We start from the raw sequence: 25694 nt of genomic DNA on the forward strand, positions 1-25694 counted from the left end.
TTCTGATATATTTTCATACCCCTTCCAAAAGTTCGAAAAACAGCAACGAATGATGCATATAGACTATAATTTTGAAAACCCAAGTTTTTGCACCCCCTAGAATATTGTCTCGCACCCCCGTTTGGGAACCTGTGATCGGGACTACCATTTTAGGACTTTTTTTTTTTATCTTAGTGGGTTTAAGGAGGATTAAATTGCAGAAATGTTTCCTGAACTTTGCAGAAATTTAAAGCACAGACTAAGTAAAAAAACCGAAAACAAATAATTCAGTCCTCATCAAAAAGATGGATTTGTATTGGCTTGTTTTTGGTATTTTAAAGAGTAAAAAAAAATGTATTTTCCGCTTTATCCCTCCCCCAATGAACTCCTCAAACTCACTTGCATTGCTGAAATTCCCTCTTCCATTTGCTTTTCAGTCTGAAAAAAATGGAATAGACTGCAGGATGTTATCCATCAGTAGAGGGCTCTGCAGTACTGAGGGGAAAAAAAAATCTTAGTGATGTTGTACCCTCTACATAGGCAACCATTGTAGGAGGAGAGCTACATTACTGTTTGGTAACAAAAAATCGGAAGTCTGGTGTCACTTTTTTCCGCGAGCAATTTTTATTAAAAGACATAAGCTTTCATGAATTGCAGCTCATTTCATCGTACCTGCCTAATGAAACCCTATCTCCTTGGAAGGGTAGGGATGGATTGGCTGACAACCAAATTCCTAGAAGAAGATGAAATAAAATATAAAGAAAAAAAATAAATACATGGATATAAAATAACAAAATATATAAAGGTAAAGAAAAACGAAATACAAGAAAACATACAAGTACAAAATATAGTAAAATCGAAAAGAATTAAAAAATAAATAGGGGCAAACATGTCCCACTTCTGCCCAGAGCAACTTGTCAACTCTCTCTTGACAAAAGTTTTCTGTTCCTGGAAAAGTTGGTTGTAAAATTGGAAACTTCAAATTCTTATAGGCTTAAAGGCACCTATGTTTAATTTATAAACTGGAAATAGGCACATACTCAGTTTAATTCAACTCAACATTTATTTATAATCCAAAACCGATCACAAATAGGTGCAGATATACTACAATTCCAGAGAACCTTTTACTGTTTTTTTTTTCTTTTCGTACCTTTGAATCAGTGTTGACTCCTGGACTAGTGTCTGTGATTTTCTTGAAAAGATTTCAGCATGGGTTTGCCCTTGTTTTTTTCCTGGGTTTGAGATAGAGCAGTGATTCTCAACCTTTCTAATGCCGTGACCCCATAATACAGTTCCCCATGTTGTGGTGACCCCCAAGTGGGTGTGGCCACCAATAAGAGGGAGTAGGACAGCTAGGGAAAAGGGAAAAAAATGGCGGACAGCATAGTTTGGTGACCCCCGTGAAATGGTCATTCGACCCCAAATGGGGTCCCGACCCACAGGTTGAGAACCACTGAGATAGAGGGACTGGCTCAAGTCACCAAGTTGGCTTTGTCCTAAGCTGGGTTCCTATACTGATCCCTTAATTATACACCAAACAGGCTCTCCTTTTATTAATTAACTCATATCATATTTAGAATGTGCCATAAGATCATATTTAGCAAATATGCCTACCTAATATAATGGTTGTGCTAATTTTGATGACTCAAATGGCAATGAAAAATTAATTTTATGAATATAAATAGCCTCATTTTCCTACTGCAACAGATAATTTGTTTGGGAGAAAACTCAGAAGAATTCTTTTGGATCAGAACTAAGGCCTATTCAGTTTGGAAATAGATCTAATTTAAATTTAAACCATGATATGAGGATGGCAGCCTCCTCCATCAATCCTCCCACAAGGTAGTATTTTAGGGGTTGCTTGTAATTCAGAAAATAGAAATTACCTATGAAATCTGTTAACTACTAATATTCTAATGTTCCATGAATTTGTCTATTCCCCTTTTAAAATCATCTAGATCAGTAGCCATTACTAATGTTATTAGGTTAGGTATGTATTATATACAGAAGTATGCTCCATAGTTAGCTTCAGTGGAGAACTTCAAGATGTGAGTGAAAGATTCAGAACGTTTAGATTCAGATTCATGAGAGAAAAAGAAAAACGTCCCACTTTCCACACCTCGGTTTGGGACACAAAGTATTCCCATTATTTATTTAATACTCGGGTTTCTCCATGACAGGGGTTCTCAACCTTGGCAACTTTTAAGACTTGTGGACTTCAGCTCCCAGAATTCTGGGAGTTGAAGTCCACAAGTCTTAAAGTTGCCAAGGTTGAGAACCCCTGCTCCATGACCACTGACATTTTAAACCACAGTTTTGCTTGTTATAGATGACTGAAGAATTTGACTTGAAGCATTACTTTCTGATGTTTCTAATGAATATTTTGCCCTCCCAGGTCAGACCTGCTCCCACCCTTTTGGCCTTCTGAAAGGCCTTGAAGACATGGCTGTGTCAACTACCGTAGCATGGAGCCCCAGTGGGGCTGTGGCACTTTGGAGGTGGCTCATGGAGTAGATAAGGCCTCCATCTCCTCCATGTGCGCATTTTGCTCCCTCCCTCTCCTTTCTGTTCAGTTTTATTTTAACTACATTTTAAAGTAAGATCCTTATTTGTTTTCATGTTTTATAGTGCATTTTATTCAATGTCTGTCAGCTGCCTAGAGTCTCTTTTGGTGAGAGGAGTGGCATACGAGCTTGATAAATAAGAATTAGTTTGCTTCCTCCTTGTATGAGATTGTTATATGAACTTTGTACATACCAATATATAAATCGAATCTTTATGTCAAAAACAAATCACATGTTTTAAGTTTCTGACTCACCATCTCTGTAGAAAACTCAGTGGCTGACCCATCAGCTGGCAGCCAGCAGTAGGATATCTGCTGGTTCTCAGTTTCCAGGGGGAATAATTCAGGTTTATTACATTCCCGAACTCTGATCATGAGAACAGCAGGAGTTCCTTGAGAGCAGTGTTAAACCATTTAATGGGCTCGTGTCATGACTTTTCCATTAAACAAATGGTCACCCAAAAGAGATTGAGCCTTTGGCCACTAAGCTATTGAAAGAACTTGCTGTCTTGTCAGGAAAAACTCCCTCACTTTTCATGAGTTTTTTAAGCCACCCTAAATCTACAGATGTGTATATGAACTTGATTTCCTTTTTGTTCCTTGTCCAATTATACAGAATTGCCCTTTCTGAATTATGTTTTCTAAATATAATCAGATTAGTCATACTTCTAGGGCATAGGAAATGCGTCAAGTTACCCAATTTGTTGACTTTCTGAACAAGGTCTTTCTTTCTTCTTTCTTAAAAAAGGACTAGAGAGAGGTTTGATTTTCACGGAAAAGGAAAATGGAACAAAAAGTAGCAGTATCACGTCTCTTAACTGCCCTGCTTTCCATGTTGTGCTAAGGCCAGTGGTAGGATTCAAATATGTGAACAACCGGTTCTCTGTGTGGATGCCGCTTCTGGAAGTCCATTCTGGACCTGTGCAACAAAAAATTAGCGACTGGTTCTGCTGAAATGGTGCGAACTGGCTGAATCCCACCACTGGCTAAGGCCAAAAGTACATGTGATTGTGAAAATGGAAATCCTGTGGCTAGTCAAGCCATTGCACTTGAGCAAACCATGGCTTAGTGTAGTACGTGAACCCAGCTGCTGAATTTAAGTCAACAGGGGTTGGGATTCTCCCTTTCAGAATGAATCCTCTGCAATTAATTATTTTTATTTCCATCTTATGAATTCATCTCTTCAAACAAAAGAAGCAGAATTATGGTTTATTCATTGAACAAGCCTGAATATTTAAGAGATTATATTGTAATGCCAGCACCACCATTGTCTATGTGCTCATTGTGATATTGCCTGTGATGATCCTGTCCTGTATATGTACTGTTTTTACAAATGTTCTATTTCTCAAGATGAAAAAGGGCCCTTCGGGGGGATAGGGTGGGTGGGTTTTGGGGTATGTTTTGTAATTTTTGTAAAACTTTTTAATAAAAAAAAAGAAAAAGGGCCCTTCCTCCCTCATATCCATTCAAGGGGGCGGGGGAGGTGACAAGTGACAAATATCTCATGAAACCATCACTTGAGTGATACAATGTATGCAGAAGCATCAAATGGCATACTATCATTACATAATTGTGACATTTGCATGTTGTTATGCATGGTGTGTCATTTTGACATCAATGTGGTTTGTTATGAACTGCTTTCTTTGCTCAATGGCTAGAGCACAGATTTTTTTTTTTTGAACCAAAATCATTAGCATCAGTAGGCAGGGCTTCTTTGTAAAAAAGGTAGAATCAATAATCTTTCAATATTGGGGATGTTATGCTGGGAAGACAGTAGACTTGGTATTAGGCTGTTTTCTATGTTTCTAAATGTCAAAGACAGCGAGTCATCACAGTACTGTTAATAGACTAAAGAAAAAAGTATGAATCAAAGATGAAATAATTAGGTGATGTCCTGTAGCATACAAATAATATTAAAAGAAGAGCAAAAAGAACATTTTAAATGTAATGCCTTGAATGTTGGGAACTACTAGGACTAAACAAGATGTGTAATTCTTGGTCCTGTTAATGGCAGCAAAGCAGGATGTTGGAAAAGTTGTGGAGGTATAATGCAGTAGAACATTCAGGCAGGTTCCCAAAACACAGTGGATTGGCTTTCTGCATTTTGAAGTAACTGAGGTGATAAGACCACTAGATAGCAATAGCAATAGCATTTAGATTTATATATCATTTCACATTGCTTTTACAGCCCTCTCTAAACAGTTTACAGAGTCAGCATATTGCACCCCCCCAACAATCTGGGTCCTCATTTTACTGGAAGAATGGAAGGCTGAGTCAAACTTGAGCCCCATCAGGATCGAAGGAATCGAATTGGCAATGTGAAGAAGTATTTGTGTATTGGACTGTTCAGTTTGTATTAAAGACTGAACATTGGTTTGCCCATTATCCTAACATAAAGTTGTCTGTACTTCTTTTGCAGAACTTCAGCTAACCATTAGATCTGAGGTCCCCAATGTATGGGCCGGGGTCCAGTACTGGGCTGCGGGCTCTTGGCCAGCGGGCCGCAGAAATGGCTGGCCAGTGCATACATGCATGGGTGTGCATTCTCTCCCACTCGTGCTAGCGCCCACGGCTCCATTTGCACATACGAGCGGGCACAAATGGAGCCACTGGTGTGCGTGGCCCGTTTGTGCATGTATGCCAGTGCATGGCGCACGCGCGAACAGGGTCGTTAGTGCCGCACCAGTGCGTATGGCCCCGTTTGCATGCGTACACTCCAATTTGGAAGCTGCTCTCCTTCCCTCCAGACTGCGAGCCCGGAAAGGTTGAAGACCTCTACATTAGATGACAGCAAAGAGCCTTTTCTCTATTTGCTGCAATGTAGTAGATGTTCAGATTTTTTACAGCAGAAATATGGTAACTACCTAATGTGAGGACTAGATTTTGACACTAGAAAGCCACTCTTTAGAGAATAGATGCCGTTCTTTTTTTAATCATTACTTGATGTAGACTAAACATTCAGAGGATAAGCATTAATTTGAACTAGGACAAGATTTTCCTAAAGGACAAATACACTATTTGAAGGAAATGAGTTGTCATTTCCTAAGCATTGTTCCCATTGAAGATAGTGTATCTTTGGCAAGACAGTAGTTCCTACACCCTTTGACATCCAAAGGCTGAGTGCCTGTCTCTTTAACTCTGCTTCACAGGATGCTGTGACAATATGCACCTTGGGAATAGGGACAGCGTTTGGAGAGTCGGTCTTGGATAACACCCCTCGTCATGCTACTATTGTTACAAGAGAAAACAGTGAACTCCTGCGCATTGAGCAGAAAGATTTCAAGGCACTTTGGGAGGTAAGCTCAAAAGACTGATTGATCCAAGGTAACATAGGGAGACGGAACAAAGGTCAAGCCGTCTAAAAATCATACAGTATATTGCATGGATAGGTTATATGTACATTCAATGGGGCAGCTTGCAGTTCTTCATAAGCTACAGTATCTCTCTGGATCTTGCTTCTGTGAAATATTTTTTCAGAATGATAGTGAAGAGAAGCAAAAACATTTTCAACAGATTGGCAGATCGTTATTTTTGAGGTGCAAATAAATACTTTTGTTTTTAAAGAAGCTCTCCATTCCCTCTTTCTTTTTAAAATTAATTTACATATGCATCTGTAATCTGACCTACTTTTTATCTTATCATTTCTCCTATTAAATACTCTATTAAATATTTATTATTTTGAAACGATTTGACTTTTATTGGATATTCTCTTAAATGTTATTCAGCTAGACGGTGTGAAAAAGGGGGATGCTGTTGGAGATATGTGGTGTTTTGGGCAAAGGCTGTTGCAAACAGTTTGGAGAATTTTTAGAATGAGTAGCAAAATGAGGATAACTTTGAAAAATAACCTCATTAATTGGCGAATGGGAGATGGACTGATGAAGCTCTCACTTTTTAATTAGTTGTGTCTTCATGCTTAGCAAGCATAGTTCATACTTAACATACTAATCTGCTAGATTTTGGAGAGTAATATTTTAAAACTCGAAAACATGACTTAGGAAGTATTAACTCACGCCAATAAAGTAAACTGATGCCTCCTAAGCTAGATGTTCTTTAGGGCATTTAGAGTATTAGCCTCAGGAATTTACTTACTTTAATGTACAGAACTAATATTTTGTGGAACGTGGCGTTTAATTGACGGACTATAAAAATATTATGTTTTCCTGATCTGGAAAATGTTTCCCCGTGGTTGCCAAGCTTTTGGACAGTAATTGAACATGTATGGCGCTGGAGACATCTTTCACAAATGATATTAGAATTAATATTAATCCCCTGACAGATGTTTCATGACTAGATCATAGACAGGGAGATTGGCTTCAAGAATATATTGACCCTTCCAAAAAAAAACATCATTAAAGAACTTGACTATATGGTACTATCTTTCCCTTCGCCACTTGTACATTATCAGATGGCAGGCAAACATAAGGCAGAATAAGGCAGTTGCTTCTGATTATTGATGCTGCAGGGCAATGGGAAGTTGATGGACGAATTTAGGGGTGACAGTTGCCCTGCATCTCCAAAGTAGCTTTATAATTCAAACCTTTGTACTGTTGCCAGGTTTGTAGGAAGATTCAGTTGCCATGTGACCAGTTCATGTAGGTGGATAGGGGAGGTGGCTTTCTGGGAGATAGGAAGATGCTTTGGCCCGAGTCTAGATTTTAATCAGATCCCTGATCCGATTCCTTTTCCTCCTTCTTTCCATAGAACAGTTGTTCTTTTGACAAGCCTAGAGAAGTAAACTGTAGTTTTTTCCAAGCCACCCTCACTGTCTCGGTAATTGTTCAGTGACAATAACAAATACTACCCTTCTTCTGCCAGCCCTTCCAAAATGGGCTATTTCCTTTCCCTCTGATGGCTACTGTTTAAATAACATCCTGTCTGTGAACATCTGCTCTGCTACATATCATGTTCATCCGTAGAGACATCTAGCTTTACACTGGCAGCTGTGGTAGCAGCTTGCCTGAGATAAAAGTTCTCCTGGAGGATTAAGATGTCCGATCTCTTATCTGTAAAAAGCAATAACTTCCCTTGAGCTTTTAAGATTTTATTCTTGAAATAGGAAAACTCCAAATCCTCAAATTGCTCTCAAGGGCTAATCTGTGAGTTTTGATATTGATTTATGTGCGTGAGAAACCTCAGCAGCATATAGTATGGAATATTACAGTTCTTTTTTTCTCTTATCAATATCCTTTGGTGTATATGTCAAGATATAATGAGAAAATTAATTTACTTATAGATACTATAAAATGCAGTACTTATTATGCATTCAGGTGTTAATCCTCATTTTGGCTGCTGAGATTCTGATAGTGAGGGAATTCATTTTGAGGAGATTTCACTTATTTTTCGAGCATTATCCTACCGCGATATATAGCTTGAACTTTCTGGGGTAGTAAGAGAAAGATAAGTATTTTCATTCTTGAGGACTAAAGAAATAAGTATTGAGAAATAAAATAAGTACTGTATAATCATGACAAGAAGGTGATTTGCAAATATAACACAGCAGCACAGTCTTTTCCAAATAAAATGCCTAAAGGTTTTTCTTAATTTGAGCAGAGATGGCAAGGGGAAGATATAAGAATTAACAACAAGGAGTGATTCAATAACCATAAGGGCTTATGTCATGTTCTTCTGAGCGTATGACTTGCATTGAGCAAAAATCTAAAATCTAATTTCTGAGCTACTGTCTTAAAAAACGCCAGATTATTAAAATCTATTTAAGAAAAAACACTTAGGTAAATAATGGTAAGAAATGTTGCATAATTATCATGTGAATTATTTGGAAGGATCAAAATAATTTTTTAAAAAGCAAACCAAATTTAAAATTTAAAAGACTTAATTCAAATGTATAAATTTAACCCATGCAACACTTGTGAGAAGGTATGTACTAATGACATATATATATGTTTTCTAATGCTAACCAAAGTATTACACTTTAAGACTATTAGGCCATTAGGCATTTACACTGCTTTGTAATGAAATTGTGGAATGTAGTCTGGAGTCAGAGGAGGGAGGGGCTCCTTCCCAGAGGACAAAGAGAAAGCAAACCTTGGAATGTCAAGAAGAGAAGGACAGACCCTCCCTAGCATTTCCCAGAGTATGTCTATAGTTATGCAGATAGTTGCTTTAGTCTGGCAAGATTCTGTCTGTAAATGAACAACAATAAAGTTCTCAGAAGTAATTCCATGTGTCATTTATGGTTCTTTGGGCTTGAGAAAAATAGATATAAAGATTTCATGAGGGTGGTTAATGATGGAATTGCTGTTCATATGATATAAATTAGATGAACTGAAGATTAAGATTGTTAGAAGTAGAAGAAGTTGATTTATTTGATCAAAATTAAAACAAGATATGTTTATTATCTCTGGCAACCCTTTATGGACTTTCTGCTGAGACCAAGACTAAAAAGATGATTTATGGATTTATTTATAAATATAATATGGGATAAAAAGATAAATGTTTGTAACCTTGGAGTGAGGAGTCACTAAATTTATTGATACTGGTTGTGATGAAGGTTGGAAGTCACTGTTCTGACTCAGCCTTCGCAAGTAAGGAGAAACCACTTACTTGTGAGTAAAACAAACCCCTTTTATTAAAACAGGGCAGGAACAATCTTTGTTCACATTGTGTAGACAAAACCAAAAAGAAGTAGCCACAAAGGAAAGTCTTTTCCCCTTCTGACACAGGGCAAGAACAGTCTCTGTTCACTTGAGAATTCCAGATAGAAAGTCTTTCAAGGATTAAGCCAAGCAGAAACAGTCCCTGTTCACACCAGTTGCGGCAAATTCACTCCCTATTAGTTCCCAGCAGGGAGACTCAGTTGGCACCTCAAATACAGAGCAAGTAGTCCCAACACACCTGGTTCTGACAAAGGAATTCAACCTGATAGATATATCCTGGAAAACAGTTGTCTGCAACAGTCCACTCCCAAACCCCTACTACCGTGTTTCCCCGAAAGTAAGACCTGGTGTTATATTATTTTTGCCTCCAAAAGAGGCATTAGGTCTTACTTTTGGGTGGTGTCTTATATTTTTCGTGACACATGTCTCGCCTTGCGGTGGCGGCACCAACAACCCCATCCAGCAGGAGCCCGCATAGCTGCTGGCCCACTTCTGCTACAGCCGCTCGCGGCAGGAGGCTGCATGGCACATCGTGCTGCTGCCACCACAACGAGGCAAGGCAGGCGGGGAAGGGGGTGGAGCTGCCCCATGCGCCCCACACCCGCTTCCTTCAGGGTCCCCCCAGCCAGGCCATTTTTTGCTCCCTTTCACTCCCCTCCCGAGCCAGACTGCCATGCTACCATATGGAGGATGGGCGGAGTAGACCTGGAAGAAATCCCCTCCAGCAGCGCACAGCAGCAGCGGAGCCTTTCGCCATCACTCCCCCCTGGCTCAGAAACGTCGGAGGGGGACCAGGTCTACCCTGCCCATCCTCCGTACGGTAGCATGGCAGTCTGGCTTAGGAGGGGAGTGGGAGGGAGCAAAGAATGGCCGGGCTGAGGGGGGCCCTGAAGGAAGTGGGTGCAGGGCATGTGGGGCAGCTCCACCCCCTCCCCCAACTGCCTCGCCTCGTGGCAGCAGTGGAGCAATGTGCTGCATGGCCTCCTGCCCCATTGCGGCAGCCTGGTGGGATGGAGTGGGCGGGGCCCTAATTAGGGCTTATTTTTGGAGTAGGGCTTATATTAGGACCACCCCCACAAATCAGGGTAGGTCTTTTTTCTGGGGTGGGGTTTATTTTCAGGGAAACATGGTATTTATTTCCCAGCCAGGGAGGGGCTAGCTAGCATCTACATCTTCTTCTTCCCGAGAGTCAGCTTATTCCCTTCCGTTGCTCTCCTCTCCTTTCCTCTCTAAGCAAATGCACATCTGGGATGGGCCTCATCTGTTTCTCCCCCTCACTCAGCTCAGGCCCCAAAGACAGCTGCCTCTCCGCCTGGGCACAGACAGACGGCCCCAGCTCTGCCTCTGCCTCTGATTCTGCTTCCTCTTCAGAGCTTTCCAAAGGCTCTGGAGTTGATCAAGGCCCCCCTCCCCCCTCCTCCTTGTCTGACCCTGCTGCTAGCTCTGCTGGCAGCCGACAGACCACAACAATAATTGCTTTTGCCTATTCCTTTTCTCTTCATTACCTTCTTATTTTTCTCTTTCTTTTTCCTTTTTCTTTTGCACTTTTTATTCCTTTCTACTCTCTTTTCTTTCTGTTTATATAATATAATGTTTACAATAATATATTATTTATGCACATACACACATATCAAAGGAAGTATTTTCTGCTCCAGAAGAAGCATTTACTTCCCTGAAAGGGGAGCTTGCTCAGCCTTCTGATTTTGCAGATACATCGTGTCTATCTTTCTTAAGTGATTCCTCCTTCCCAAGTCAGGCTACATGAAATATACGCCAGGATGTATTTCATAAAGGTAAAACAACCACATTTATGAACTTCGTTGTTGGCCTTGCCTATAAATTTTATAAATATAAATATTGCAGACAATGATTAAGCAATATTAATGAAAAATGAAAACCTATTTATAGTCTTAATGTGATGCATGGAAAACACCTGCCTCCTTGTGAGTAAGCCATGGTTCCAGACCAGAGTTTCTCAACCTTGGCCAAGATGAATGGACTTCAATTCCCAGAATTCTGCAGATCTTGAAATGCCCACGATTGAGAAACCCTGCTCCAGACTATGAGTACCTGCAGACTCAGAGGTTGCTAAGCATAAAGACTGCTCTGAAGAAAAAGGAGAATGAGTGGGGGTTTGGAGAAGAAAGACAGAGGACAACAAAGCGAAGCCTGCAGAGCAGGGGTCTTCAAACTCGGCCCATTTATGACTTGTGGACTTCAACTCCCAGAATTCCTCAGCCAGGCATGCTGGCTGAGGAATTCTGGGAGTTGAAGTCCACAAGTCATAAAAGGGCCAACTCTGAAGACCCCTGGTCTAGAAGAGTCTCTGCACACCTAACTTCAGGTGAAATAGAATTAACTCAAATAGCACAGGTCTCTTTTAAAACTCTCTTAAATAAATAGATCATGATATACAACAATGGTGGTGAACCTATGGCACGGGTGCCAGAGGTGGCACTCGGAGCCTTCTTTGTGGGCACACATGCTGTTGCCCCAGCCTTGCCTCCCCCTGCGACTCCCTCCTCTTCAGCAGCCCCCCTGAAGGAGAGTCGTCCCCGAGCGTGGCCCACATGGAGCAGTGCAGCCAAGGACATGGCAGCCAGGCAGCGTAGACAAGACTCTGCCCTCACACCTCATCATGCAGTTGATGCTACAGGGCGCGGGCAGAGGGTGTGGCCGTCATAGCGCTGCTGGGCTGCCTGGGCAATCTGCAGCAGGCCCTGGAGGTGGTGAGTGGTCCTGTGGGCAGGCTGGGCAGGGGATGGGGGGCAGGGGGATGGAGTGGGGGCGGGGCCAGTTTTTGGGCACTCAGTCTCTGAAAGGTTGGCCATCACTGATATACAAGATTGTTCAAGCAACCAGTGACAGAGTTGCCGTCTGTCAGATTGTAGAATGTTAAAACTTTTGGGGTGGGGAGAGCTCAGATCATCCCACTGTACGTAGGACAAACATTAATTATTTTCAAAAAGACTAAGGCTAGCAAACGCGTTAGAATATTATATAAAAATAATTCAAAACCCTAATAAATTTACTGGAAATTCCTTGTCCAGGTACATCAGTGCTGTCTGATTCCTCACCCCATACCCCTTTCCTTGTTTCTCATGTCAGTAAGAATAGCTAAAAATAAAAGGGGTGTGTGTGTGTGTGTGTGTTTATTTTAACAAAGATGGGGAAGATTTTTATTTTAAAATAAAAGATGGAGTTACCTAACATTAGATCTGAGTTAGAGTCCCTCCTACCCCTCCTGGCAAATTAGAATCAGACACTAATGTTTGTCCTTGGCTTCTGATTTTGGCTTATTAGACAACCATAAGCCAAAGGATCTAAGCTGAGATGTAACATTAAGTGAATCACAGAATTGGGATCTCTAGTTTGTTAGCTGCTCCACTCAACAGAAGAGCAAGTAGGAGTGATCAGGCATGGTACACGTGCTCAATACTGATATATTGGAATTTGCAAAAATACTGCACGCTATTGTCCAAGTGTGATATTCTTGACAGTTGATTATAATAACTCACAACAGTGATAATGGCACTTCAGTAGCATGTGAAGGCCATTATTGGGGAACTATAAGAATAGCTGCAGGCCCCAACAATGACAGCGTCCTTGGAGTGTACGTGTGTGCATTTTCTAGCTAAGACATTTCTGGAATTGGGCACTTCAAATTGAGGCAGGAACTTTTTCTTTCCTTATTGTTGCTTTCCTCATCTCTTTTCATTCCATTAGCAATGCTGATGTATACATCTTTTATTGTCTTATTTTTTAGCGTGAGCCAAGACTGCAGTGTAGAGTACAGGAGAGAAGGGAAAATATAGTTCAGTCGCATAGAAATTCTTCCAACAATGCCTCATCACAAAATATTTACCTCTTCAAATATTCATGACCTAAGTGTGTTGACCAGCAGGTTATATTGCTCAATATTGTAAATGTCTGAAGTGTTGATTTTTTAAAAGATACTATCAGGTCCTTAACAATATAGGAAGAAACGAAAACATTTATATGGTACGTATCCTCTTTTGTGCAGTTATTCCTTGCTTACTGCCTTGTTTAATGATAGTTCAAAGAAACAATGATGTAAAAAAAAAAAAAGGCTTTGCAACCAATCCTGAGATTTAAAACTATTGCAGTCACATCATCACCTTTTCCATGTTCCTAACTGGATTGTGACAAGCAGAGTTAAGGGAGTACATGGAAGTGAAATCACAAGTTGCAGTCACATGAGGTTTTGCTTAACCACCCCAGAGTGACTTACTTAATGACGAAGTGGGAAATGATATTGTACACCCATCACAGTCACATGATTTTCTGCTTAGTGACTGCAGCACTTAGCAAAAAGTTGCCGGTTCCAATTGTGGTTTCTGAGTGAGGATTACCTGTAATGTCGGAGCTAAAATATGCTCAGGTTCTGTGCATTATATTTGTCTTTTGACTCACGTCAGTAATTCATTTTATTTTACAGACAGTTAACAAAAGCAATGCCCTGAAGAATTAGAGCCAGAGTCTAATTATGTTCTCCACGGATTAAATAAAAATTAAATGTCATATACTCCATTGCTAAAGGATGTTATTTTTTGGGAAGTCTTGATAATGCAGATTCTGTCTTGAAACATCTATTCATCTAACTCAGGGGACTTCAGACTTGGCCCTTTTATGACTTGTGGACTTCAACTCCCAGAATTCCTCAGCCAGACATGCTGGCTGAGGAATTCTGGGAGTTGAAGTCCACAAGTCATAAAAGGACCAAGTTTGAAGACCCCTGATCTAACTCAAGGGGGCAGCGTACTGAGCTGCCTCAGAGCCTGGGTGAGAAAATTGTGCAGATCTGATATACTTCTCCTTCCAAGATAGATCAATTTCTCAGATTATATATAGATAATTCCTTGTGATAGCTTGTGCTTTGCATTTCCATAGTTAATTAACTTCCAGGAAATCAGATTTAATTCTGCCAAGCAGCCAGAAACCTCTCTGAGCTTTCATTTCACTCCAAGGGATCATGTGAATGGTTTCTTTCTTACGCCTCGTTGTGGTGTGTCAAAACTGTGTAATGTGATGTACTTTTTGTGCCAGCTCAACTAACTTCAAATCCCACTATTGTATCTTCTCATTCTACCTGAGCATATTCATACGTTTTAGCATTGCACTAACATTAACGTGGCCTTCTACTTCTTTAGCAACAGTATATTGGTTTCACTCCTGCCCAGTTCTCTTTTATGGGGAAAGAGTAAGCTGTTTCTTTTCTTTGAAAAAACCTGGTTGTTTTGAAACCTAGTGAGAAAAGGGTTGCCCCTAATAAATTATCCACAGAATCCTAAGTCTTTATGTATCATGACATAACTTCTGAACTCCATAAAGCCCTTTTTTGGAACTATGTGAAAATGCCTTTTTAAAAAATAGATTGCTGGTTTTTATGGTTTGCAGTCCGGTAACAAATTTAGAGCATTTGGAAAGTTAATTCGAGTTAATAAATAATTTGATCTAAATCTAATTACTTAACTATTTATTACATCTGTTTTGAATGCATGATCCAAAACATGGTACAAGAGGGTATAATGTGACTATGGTGACTATGGTGACTATTTGTCTTTTCTTCTCTCTGTCTTATCTGGAAGTGAAATTGTTTATATTGTCATGGTTCCGACAGATGAAACTCTTCAAAGAACTTTGAACATCCAATGTTAGCAGCGTTGACATATATCCTTACTGTTCTCAAACAAGATAATAATTTTTATAGTAGGTTATGCCATCTGTGGTCCAATAAATTTACCAGATATCCTTGTGTACACCAACCCTGCCCTACCTTTTCAATTGCCTGCCTTATATCTCAAGGTGATATACATGGAGGCTGCCCCTCTTTTTATCCCCATAGAACTAAGCCTGTGAGCCCGGGATGAAAGGAAGCAGAAGACACACAATCACCCAATAAGCTTCGTAACTGAGTGGGGACTAAAAGTTGGCATTTGGCAAACACTGACTTCCAAATTTGTGACTGTATATTATAAATATACAAAATCTCCTTTCGTTTGAGCTCATTCTGGGTGATTGAATTGACTTGTCAGTAATAATTCTTTGGGGAGACATTTTCTGAACAATAGAGTGGAAATAGTTTGAGTGATTTCTTTCAATCTCTGGGATTTTTTTTTCCTTTCAATTTCCCAGTCTAGCCTATAGCCGTAGATGGTCTCCTATTCAAGGTACTAGCCTGGCCTGAGTCTGCTTAACATTTTGAGAGCAACCATATATTATTTATTTATTAAATTTCTACACATGCCATCTCAGCTAAGTGGCTAAGTTTGAAATATTAGGAGTAACCAAAATAATATACTGATTCAAGGCTAGAAGTGGATGTTAAAAAATAAAGTTTATATTCAAGGACCTCAGTGATTGTTTGAGTTATTCACCTTGCTGTTGGACATTCATTCACTGTCTTGTTAAAGTATAAAACTGCTTTCAAAATTTCAAAATATGAAACCTATTTGATGATTCTACAGACTACAATTCTTTGTTTCTAAAAGGTTAAACAAGTTGATCCATGGCAGAAGGACATTATCATCACACAACAAAGGTCAACAATTTCCCTCATTGTTTAGCTGTTTGTATATCTCTAGTTAATGGCAACAGTGCCGAGATGGAACATGCTCAGCCAGTAAATCCTGCTAGTATAATTGTTGTCTTGCTCCACGCATAAAGTTGCTGGTCTCCTTGGAGAGTGCTGCAGAAGAGGATAATTAAATTAGTGCATGTTGATTAAATGTTCAGGATACCCAACAAGATGATAAAAACAAATTCCTGCTTCAGTATCATTGTCCTAGAATAAATATAGTGTTCAAAGATTGCAGGTAATTCTTGATTTATGATCACAATTGAGCCCAACATTTCTGAGTGAAACTTTTGTTAAGTGAGTTTTGCCCCATTTTATGACTTTTCTTGCCACAGTTATAGAATAGAATAGAATAGAATAGAATAGAATAGAATAAAACAGAACAGAACAGAACAGAACAGTGGTGGCAAACCTATGGCACGCATGCCAGAGGCGGCACTCAGAGCCCGCTCTGTGGGCACGCACGGCATGCCCCGGAGATGGCAACTGTCCCTCTTCAACCAACCGCCCGCTAACTCGTCGAGGTCCCACGTGGTCGGATGCATCCTAGCATGGCTGGTTTCCCTCCCCCCCGTCCCATCCCTCCTGAACTCGCATGCTGTCCTTTTCCCGGGCACAACCCACTGCATCGCCTCCTCAGTTGTCAGCCAGCCATCCAGCTCAGAGGTAGCTTCTCTGAACTGCTGGCAGTGGGCTGTGGAGCCCCAGAGTGCGCCAGTCGAGGGGCCGGCAGGCTGTGGCTGCTGCCGGACACTGTCGGCCCCCTGCGCTCACTGGCCTCTGTGCGGGGGCCAATGGTGTCAGGCAGCAGCCGCCCCGGCCCCTGCCTCGCCTTGCCCTGCAACAATGGCACCTCCGCCCTGCCTCACCTCGTCTTGGAGCCTCCTGCCCACTGCCCCATCTGTCAGAGACCTCCTGGATCTCTCCCAACCCTGCCCGTCCCCCACAGGCATCCCTCCCCATGAGCAACATCGAAGTGACCACACCCACCTTGGTCACACCCACCCAGTCTGCCATGACCATCATAGCCACACCCACCCAGTGGGCCATGCCCACCTGGCACCCAGCAATAAATAAGTGGGTTTTGGGTTGCAGTTTGGGCACTCGGTCTCTAAAAGGTTCGCCATCACTGGTATAGAATAACAGAGTACGAAGAGACCTTGTAGGTCATCTAGTCCAATCCCACGCCCAAGTAGGAGACCCTACATCATTTCTGATAAGTAGCAGCCCAGTGTCTTCTTGAAAGCTTCCAGTGATGAAGCTCCCACAACTTCTGAAGGCAAGCTGTTCCATTGGTTGATTGTTCTCACTGTCAGAAAGTTAAGTGAATCACTGCAGTTGGTAAGTCAGTAATACAGTTGTTAAGTGAATCTGGTTTCCACATTGATTTTTCTTCTCAGAAGGTCACAAAAGGTGATCACATGATCCCGGGACACTGCAACCATCATAAATATGAACCAGTTGCCAGGCATCTGAATTTGATTGTGAGAATACTGCAATGGTCATAAGTGTGAAAAACGTATAAGTCATTTTTTTTCTGAGCCATAACTTTGAATGGTCACTAAATGAACTGTTGTAAGCTGAGGACTACCTGTGTTCTGAATCTGAGTTATGTTTCCAGTATTTAGGAAAGAAAATCACCTCATAATTTTATGCAGTATGCACAATGGCAGTACTGAGAAGGACCTGGGGGCAGTTGAAACCACAGGTGCTCTATGAGGCCTGAAATGATAGGATATTTAACAGTGGCATATTATTCAGGTACTATACAATAGTGCCTGAAAGTTTGTGGATCCTTTTGAATTTTTAATATCAATTTCAAAGTTGCTCTGTGACAGAGATGGGCAGACTCCAAATTCTGTCTCTTTGTCTCTGTCTCGGTCTCTCTCTCTCTTTGTATGTATGTACACACACACACACACACACACACACACACACACACACATACACATACCCATACCTTGATTTAATACTGCCATGTTTTGTAAAATCAGCTAATTTGGCAAAACCTCTGTTGTACATCCCAACAAAACATTGGACAAGCCTATTATATGTGAGATAGTTAAATTTACTTAAATTTCATATCATTCATGGGAGTGTTCATAATAACACCATTTTGTGACACAAATTGCCATAAATAGTATAATTTACAATTTAGTGCACATTTGAAGATAACAGAATCCCTTTTTTCCAATTGATCCATTACACTTTGGTCACTTATATAGGCAGAATTAATAATAGCGAGTTTGCAAAGATCGATACTATAATAAGAGAGCTTCACAAACATAGAGTTTCCAGAAGTGCAGATATGTGAGTCTTTTTTTTTTAAGCAAATACATCTTGATATCTGATTCAGGGACATCTGTAAGAACAGTAAAAAAAAATTAAGATGGTGATTTCAATCATGTGATTGAAGCCCCATTCCTTTTGTACATGCATCAAAATCATGGCTGCATCCAAAGTGGTGAGGTTCTGATAATAATTTATTAAACTTTTATGCTGCATGTTTCTCAATTACCCTGGGTGGCTCATAACAATCAAATAAAGAAATTACAATAAAACAAATAACATTAAAAATGAAGGTTAAAGATGGCAGGTGCAATAAAATGAAGGGTCTCATTCTACCTTGCCAAAGACCTGGGTGAGAAGCCAGGTCTTCGCGACTCTTCTATCACCCTCTTGATTTTTTTTAACCATCAACCTTTGCATGCACATTATTTATGACTACGTGTGATAGCGTTTGATATTCAAGTAATGGAATATTTTTCTTTCTCTCATAAGTAATAATGCCATTATTGGATACAGAAAACAATTTAGCAAGTCCATTTATACTGTATTCATACACAAAGCTGTCCTTGGTTTCTCACTTGATAATATTTATGATGTCTCTTCCTAAGTAGTGAGCATTAATGTTTTATTTCTGCTGGCTAAAATGTTAGTCTCTACCTGGTATCACTAATGTTCAGACTAATTTAAAGAGTTAAGATGTGTACTTTGCTTTATTTCAATATTGATGGATATATCAGTTACAGAACCAGGTAAACCGAACTGTTTCACCTTTAGCCAGGAAGCCAGGCATCTGAACAACAAAACACGGGAAAGTGCATCCTTGGGTATATGCTGTACCCAAACATCTCTACTAAAACTGGTCTTCAGATGGACTGTGACACAATAATATCTTCTTATTCACTTGTAGACATTCAGATCCTTTGACACTTCAGGTGCAAGAGTAGAAATGACTGTCCCCCTCCATTTCTTGGCAACTTAGATAACAGGACTATTATTGGGAAACTATCAGCCAGGAATGGAAGAGGGATCAAGTAGGGAGTTAGCCTTGAGTTGTTATACAGCCACAAATGACCTGAGACTGACACACACCCCCCAAGCTCCATGTAGCCTTACCTGTTTATTTCTAAGAGAAGGCAAGCAGTCTGGGGAAGATTCCTGTATTATGGTTAGGATGCGATAGTCAACTTGAATCTTTCATGCCTGGATGTGGTTGCTTGTGCCTGACAACTGTCCCTCAACTAATATGGTCCCTGCAGTGTCAGCTGGTTACAGTATTTTGCAATAGGATCATGCGCTGTTGTTTGTCCCAATCAGTGGTTAAGTAAAGATGCTAGAATTTAAGGGAAAATAATGAGTTCATTCTCTGTATTTACTAAGTACTTCCAGTTTTAGGATAAAAGAGGTTTTTTAATGATTCTAATTTTGAGGAGTTAAGTAATTTTTCCAAAGTAAATTATATTTGAGGAGCAGTCTGGGATAATGGTTAAGGCAGTGATGGAGAACCTTTTAGAGATTGAGTACCCAAACGGCAACCCAAAACCCACTTTACATGAGTGCCAGGTAGGTGTGGCCCATTGGCGGGGTGTGGCCAATTGGGTGGGCGTGGCTGCAGTGGTAACGCAGACTAGGTGGGACTAAAAAGTTCAATCAATCAATTCCAACTTTGCAAGATCTTTTTTTTCCCCGCAAGAAGTTGAAATTGACTGATTGAACTTTTTTTTTTTTTGCACATGGCGGAGGCCTAAAGCAAAAAGGTTTTATAAAACCCAGCTGAAGGCCTAGGACTGGGGCGACGGCACGTGTGCCCATAGAGAGGGCTCTGAGTGCCTCCTCTGGCACCCGTGCCATAGGTTCACCACCACTGGGTTAAGGCATAAGGCCAGAAACTCTTGAGACTGTAAGTTCTAGTCCCTCCTAAGACACAAAGCCCCCTGGGTGACTTTGGGCCAGTCATTTTTTCTCAGCCCTAGGAAGTAGGCAGTTGCAAACAACTTCTGAAAAACCTTGCCAAGAAAACTACAGGGACTTGTTCAGGCAGTCTCTGAGAATTGGACACAATTGAATATAAGAAAATATAAATAAGCTTGCAGATGCTTTCGGTTAGTAAATCTGCACATAGAAGCTATTTTATATCGGTTTCTATTTGTAATAAATTATTGTCCATTGTACAACATCTACGAATCCGTTTCCAATACTTAATGGGAGCTTAAACATTATGTCACCCGGACATTTACTGTATTCAAAGAAGAGGTTTATTTCCTAAGATTAAAACTAATAACTGTTGTCAATGGGGAGGGTTGAGGGCATCACGTTGGCAGAAGCATGACATGAAATGACTTAGACACTGGGTAAACTTGTCAGGCTCTTCTCATTTTTAATGAATTAATGCTCCAGGGCATATTCCATTTTCTTGAGTGCTTATGAAAATTTAAAGTTTTTTTTTTAAAAAAAGATCTCATGGTGTCTTCGCCTGAAAACATAATGAATAAAATATGGTTTCTTATTACTAAGATACTCTTTGATTATTGAAAAGCCTGAAATAGTTGATTGAAGGGCCTACAGTTTTTAATCTTTCCAAATTAATAGGACAAAGTTTTTGATGTTTTCAAAATGCAAAGTGTTAATCTGAAAGCAGCTCCTAAGAGGAGTGATTTACAAAAGTTTCCAGATATAAAGCATTCCTAACAGAGCAGAAAAGGATAAATGAATAAGGGAACTAGGGTGTAACCTATGTGTATGTAATAATGTAATTAAATAAAGCTTATTTGCGAGAAGGGGTTTATGGTCGCTAATGGATCTTAAATGCATTACAGCCTGGTTGCTTTGTATTTAGTTTCTCAAAACATTATTATGCCAAGGAAACAGAGTAGGAAATTAACATATATATATATATATATATATATATATATATATATTACTTCTTGTGGGCTACAGGTAGCAAAAATTTCTGATTTTCAGTGTGCAGGTTGTTTGTCCTGGCAAAATAAATTTCAAGAGAAAGAATGGCAAATAGACCTTTGAACAGCAGTTTTATTTTGCCGACCGTTATTTATCTTAGCTATTCTTCCCAGCAAAGAAATTAGAGGAGAGAGTCGATATATGTAAACAATGTTATTTCTTGTATGGGCAGCAAGCTGCCTGGCAGTTGCTTTATTTGTTTGTGTGTCTCTGTGTGCGTGCATGCAGGTGGGAAGATCATTGGTCTTGTTTTTGCTGTTAATTTGGATTGCCAGCGATAAGGCAGAGGCTATTCGGTTAGGATGCAGATGCAGAAAACATTAGTCCTATACTGCTGCCTAAAGCACAAATAAATCAGCAGAACTCGCCTCTTTTCTACATCACTAAGGAGAAGCTGAGTACAACTTGACCATGTGCCTGAATGGTCACATTGCTAAGAAGAATGCAGTATGGCTAAAAAATATAAAAACAGACTCGTGTGGCTGTTTGCTGGCTTAGACTGGTGAGAACCCAGCAATGTAAGTTTTAAAAGCTTTCAAAATGTGCTCTTGCATGCCTGGAGATGATGCTTCTTTTTTAATGCATATTATTACTTTTACTTTTCAGCGGGTGGGGTGGGGGTGGAAGCAGGCGATATGCTTGAACTCATACCCTTTATGATTATAATTATACCACTAATTAATGGTAATTCTCCTTTTTAACATGTGTGTGTACTTTAGTGTAAGAGTCAGGGTGTTTTACATTACCTTTCTTAGTTTGTTATGCTTCAAATGAAGAAAAAAAATTCTTGAAGATCAAAAACATATCTGTGTGTACTATTTGACTCGGCAAAGATTGTAATTATTTTATTCTGAGTTGGAAAACACAAAGAATAAAAATATGTTTTAATAGTTTAGGTTAAGGGAATTGAATAGGGATGGTAATTTTCCTGACATTAGAAAAATTGAGCAGTTGTTGAATTTAATATTGCTTCGGCATCTCCCAAAGAAAGAAAAACAACATATAATTTGGCAGCCCAGCACCAAGTAAGATTAACACCTGCACCCACACGCAATTTCTGTGCAGATCTACTCAGAAGCAAATTCTATTTAATTCAGTGGAACTTACCCTTAAAGTAATTGTGCTTAGAATTACAGTCTCAATCACTCAGTAGTGTGGGGAAAATAAGTATATTTTAAATCCCTCAAAGCTGTTTTCCTGAATAATAGTGCAATGCTGCTTTATTGCTTGCTTCAAAAGCCTAATATAGTTGCTCAGAACAAAATGCTTTAATAAGGCAACACACCGAAAGGCAACACACAATGTTTTGCTATTCAAGTTTAGGTTCCAGATTAAATGTTGATCTTTAGAGACTGGAATTAGAGAACGCGTCTTTTGTGAAAATAGGAAAGAGGTAAAAAAGCTGTTCATGTAGAAAAAAGTACCAATTTCCCCATAGCTAAGGCTACCAAATTTGACTTAACAAAAATCCGGACAAACACATGATAGCAACAAAGAAATGCAGACAGTTGCAACTCACTATGAGTCTGGGCATGGATTATCTCAGAGTTCAGTTTTCTGTCTGTTAATGTAATGGTATTGGGAAAGACCTCAGGATTTGGGGTGAAGAGATGCTGACTAGGGAATGGTCAGATAAGAGAGAGCATAGCCTGTGGCCAAATAGTGGAGGGAGCAAAAAGTTCTGAAGGGACCTTATCTAGTTTCTCAGGTTGCAAAGGAGATGGGGAGGAGAATTGTACTTTCAAACTTGCAACATACTGTTAATGTAACTTTACAGTAAAGTAGAATTATTTTATTTTATTTTATTTTTAAAATTTATAAGCCGCCCCACTCCCGAAGGACTCTGGGCGGCTAACAATAAAAAACACATAAAACATAACAAAACAACAATACAAAAACAATCATCCAGGGGTAAGGTTTTATAAACCCCAGGCCTGCCGGAAAAGCCAGGTCTTAAGTAGCTTATGGAAAACCAACAGGGTGGGAGCGGTCCTAATCTCCGGGGGGAGCTGATTCCAAAGCATGGGCACCATCACAGAGAAGGCTCTCCTCCGCGGCCCCGCCAATTGGCACTGCTTGGCCGACGGGGCCTGAAGGAGGCCCAGCCTGTGGGATCTAACCGGACGTAGGGAACTATGAGGTAGTAGGCGGTCTCGCAAATAGCCTGGCCCTGAGCCATATAGGGCTTTAAAGGTAATGACCAACACCTTGAATTGGACCCGGAGACCAATAGGCAACCAGTGCAGCTCACGGAGGATAGGTGTAACGTGGGTGTATCGAGGAGCACCCACTATCACTCGCGCGGCTGCATTCTGGACCAACTGTAGTCTCCGAATACTTTTCAAGGGTAGCCCCATGTAGAGCGCATTGCAGTAGTCCAAACGTGAGGTGACAAGGGCGTGAGTGACTGTAAGGAGAGCCTCCCGGTCCAGGTAGGGTCGCAACTGGTGCAACAGGCAAACTTGTGCAAAGGTCCTCCCAGCCACAGCCGTCAATTGATGTTCCAAATTCAGCTGTGGATCAAGGAGGACACCCAAGTTGCGAACCCGCTCCGAAGGGGGTATATTTTCCCCCGCAAGAGTCAACACTGGACAGTCGACATGATCCTTGGGAGGCAACATCCAAAGCCACTCGGTCTTGTCAGGATTGAGCCTGAGTCTGTTAACCCCCATCCAGACCCTCACGGCTTCGAGGCAACGGCCCATCACATCGGCCGCTTCACTGAGAGAGCTCGGGGAGGAGATATATAACTGGGTATCATCAGCATACTGATGAATTAGCTTATCTGGTTGTGTTTCCTGTCTGGTCTACCTGGTAACTCTCACACTCTCTTCCAAGGAGAGGAATTTCAGGACTGGCCTCTCATCCTCAAGGAACTCTGCTACCTGCTGAGCACCTGGCAGCAGCTTTGCTGCATCACAAGCAGCAAGTGGGTGCACAGATGATCAATTTGCAGAATGCCATGATACAACTTATGCAACAACTGGGGCAGAATTTGCCACAATCTGCTGCCACACAACCAATTGCTTAGCCAAAGCTCCTGTGTTCCCGTGGGAGCTTGCTAGAGTTCTTTAATCAGGTCCCTAAACATTAACCATAGCTATTGCACTTCCTACTATTTTAGCACATAAAAGGAAATAACGCTCATTTACCTCAGTATAACTGATATAAGTCAACTGGGAATTCTTTTTGAACCAAAATGGCTACCCCAATAGCTTTCATCAAAATATCTGTGAGGTGAACCTATCCTACCTACTCCTTTATTAATAAAGATTCATCCTATTTCATTAAATGAGTCTCCTGTAGATAAGCAGTGTTGGCCTGTAACAGTCCCTGATCCCTTCTTAGCTTCTCTCCTAAAAACGGGGGTCTTTTGATTGCTGTATAGTGGACGGTGTAAGAGGCTCAGAAAGGACCCTTCCTAGTTTCTTAGGTTGTAAAGGAGACGGTGAGAGATTTGTACTTTCAGACTTGCAAAATTTGGTTAATGTAGCTTTACAATAAACTAGAATTAGCTCATCTGGTCATGTTTTCTGTCTGGTCTACCTGGTAAGGCTGGTAGGTCAAAATGATGTGTGGCAAAGATGGCTAGCTGCGAAAAGTACATAACTTTGCCACCCTGGTCTTTAGACTGCTTTATAATGGAAACTCCCGTATCAAATACAATACTTATCAGGAAATCTGACTCAGATTTATTTATATGCTATTTTGTTTTTCAACCAAGAGCTCAAGACAGTATGCATGCATTCCCTCTTTACATTTCATCCCTAAAACTATAGTTCTGTAAGGTAGGTTGGCCTGACAATGAATGGGCCAAAATCACCTCGTGAGTTGAGGTGGACTAGAATCCAAGTCTGCTGGAAGTTCCAAGGCAGTTCTACATTTAACATTTATACTTCCCTTCCCTATAGTGATGATCTATAGCAGAAAGTCTGAAGAGATTAATTTTCTCTGCTAAATTCCTCCTGCTATTTCAAGTGGTGACTTTCTGAACAAGAGAATTATTACATAATATACTTAAAGAACAATTGAAAATTAAACAGGGCGGGCTTTCTTGTCCCTCATGCCTTTTTTTTTTTTTTTTTTTGCAAGAGCAGTGAAAGGTAGAGACCAGTTTTTCAAGTGTAATATAGGTCTATGGAATAGTTACGACTAACAACAAAAAATGTTGAAACTCTGAGTTTGATCAATCTGAATGAAAGCAAACAATGCCCAGTCTATAATTTTATTAGGATAGCTAAATGAAAAAAGAATAGCGCTCCAACATCATTAATAATTGGGCAGCAAAGGGAATTTTAGCAATAAACCCCCTTTTTAAAAGTTTGGAGAAGTTAGAGCAGGATTTCTTCGGTAGCCAGTGTGACTTCACAATTGTCCTTAGGTTCAATTAATTTCGTCTTCTAGTGTGCATATTGAAAATTAGGTCATTAAATTGACCAAATCAATGTTTACTTATTGTATTCGAGAATATGAGAATCTTCTTGTCTTTCTTCACAGGTATATCAGTCGATTGAATTATTGTATTTTTTTCTTTTTTTTTCTTTGTCCTTTTAAGAAGAATGCCTTTCCCTTTCGTATGTGAAGCTTAAGGAACATTATTTGCAGCTAATAAATCAATGAAAAGAATGAAATCAGATACCATTAAAGTTCAGGATAGGATCAGCAATCAAGAGAAAATATCCAGTGTACT

At 40.3% G+C, this 25694-nt stretch overlaps 1 protein-coding gene across 3 annotated transcripts in view; it reads left to right on the plus strand.

Moving 5' to 3' along the window:
* Positions 1-25694, plus strand: part of RAPGEF4 (Rap guanine nucleotide exchange factor 4) — a 169010-nt gene that overhangs the window by 31458 nt on the left and 111858 nt on the right. For 2 of the 3 annotated variants that reach the window (XM_039361807.1, XM_039361809.1), the window contains exon 4: positions 5692-5838. In XM_039361807.1, the coding sequence (XP_039217741.1) occupies positions 5692-5838 (147 nt within the window). Of the gene's footprint in view, positions 1-5691; positions 5839-21324; positions 21523-25694 lie in introns of those variants that run through there. The other variant, XM_039361810.1, reaches the window with a different exon arrangement.

This window comes from Crotalus tigris, unplaced genomic scaffold (genome assembly GCF_016545835.1).
Source record: "Crotalus tigris isolate CLP2741 ecotype Arizona unplaced genomic scaffold, ASM1654583v1 scf7180000019363.1367679, whole genome shotgun sequence".
Lineage (NCBI taxonomy): Eukaryota > Metazoa > Chordata > Lepidosauria > Squamata > Viperidae > Crotalus > Crotalus tigris.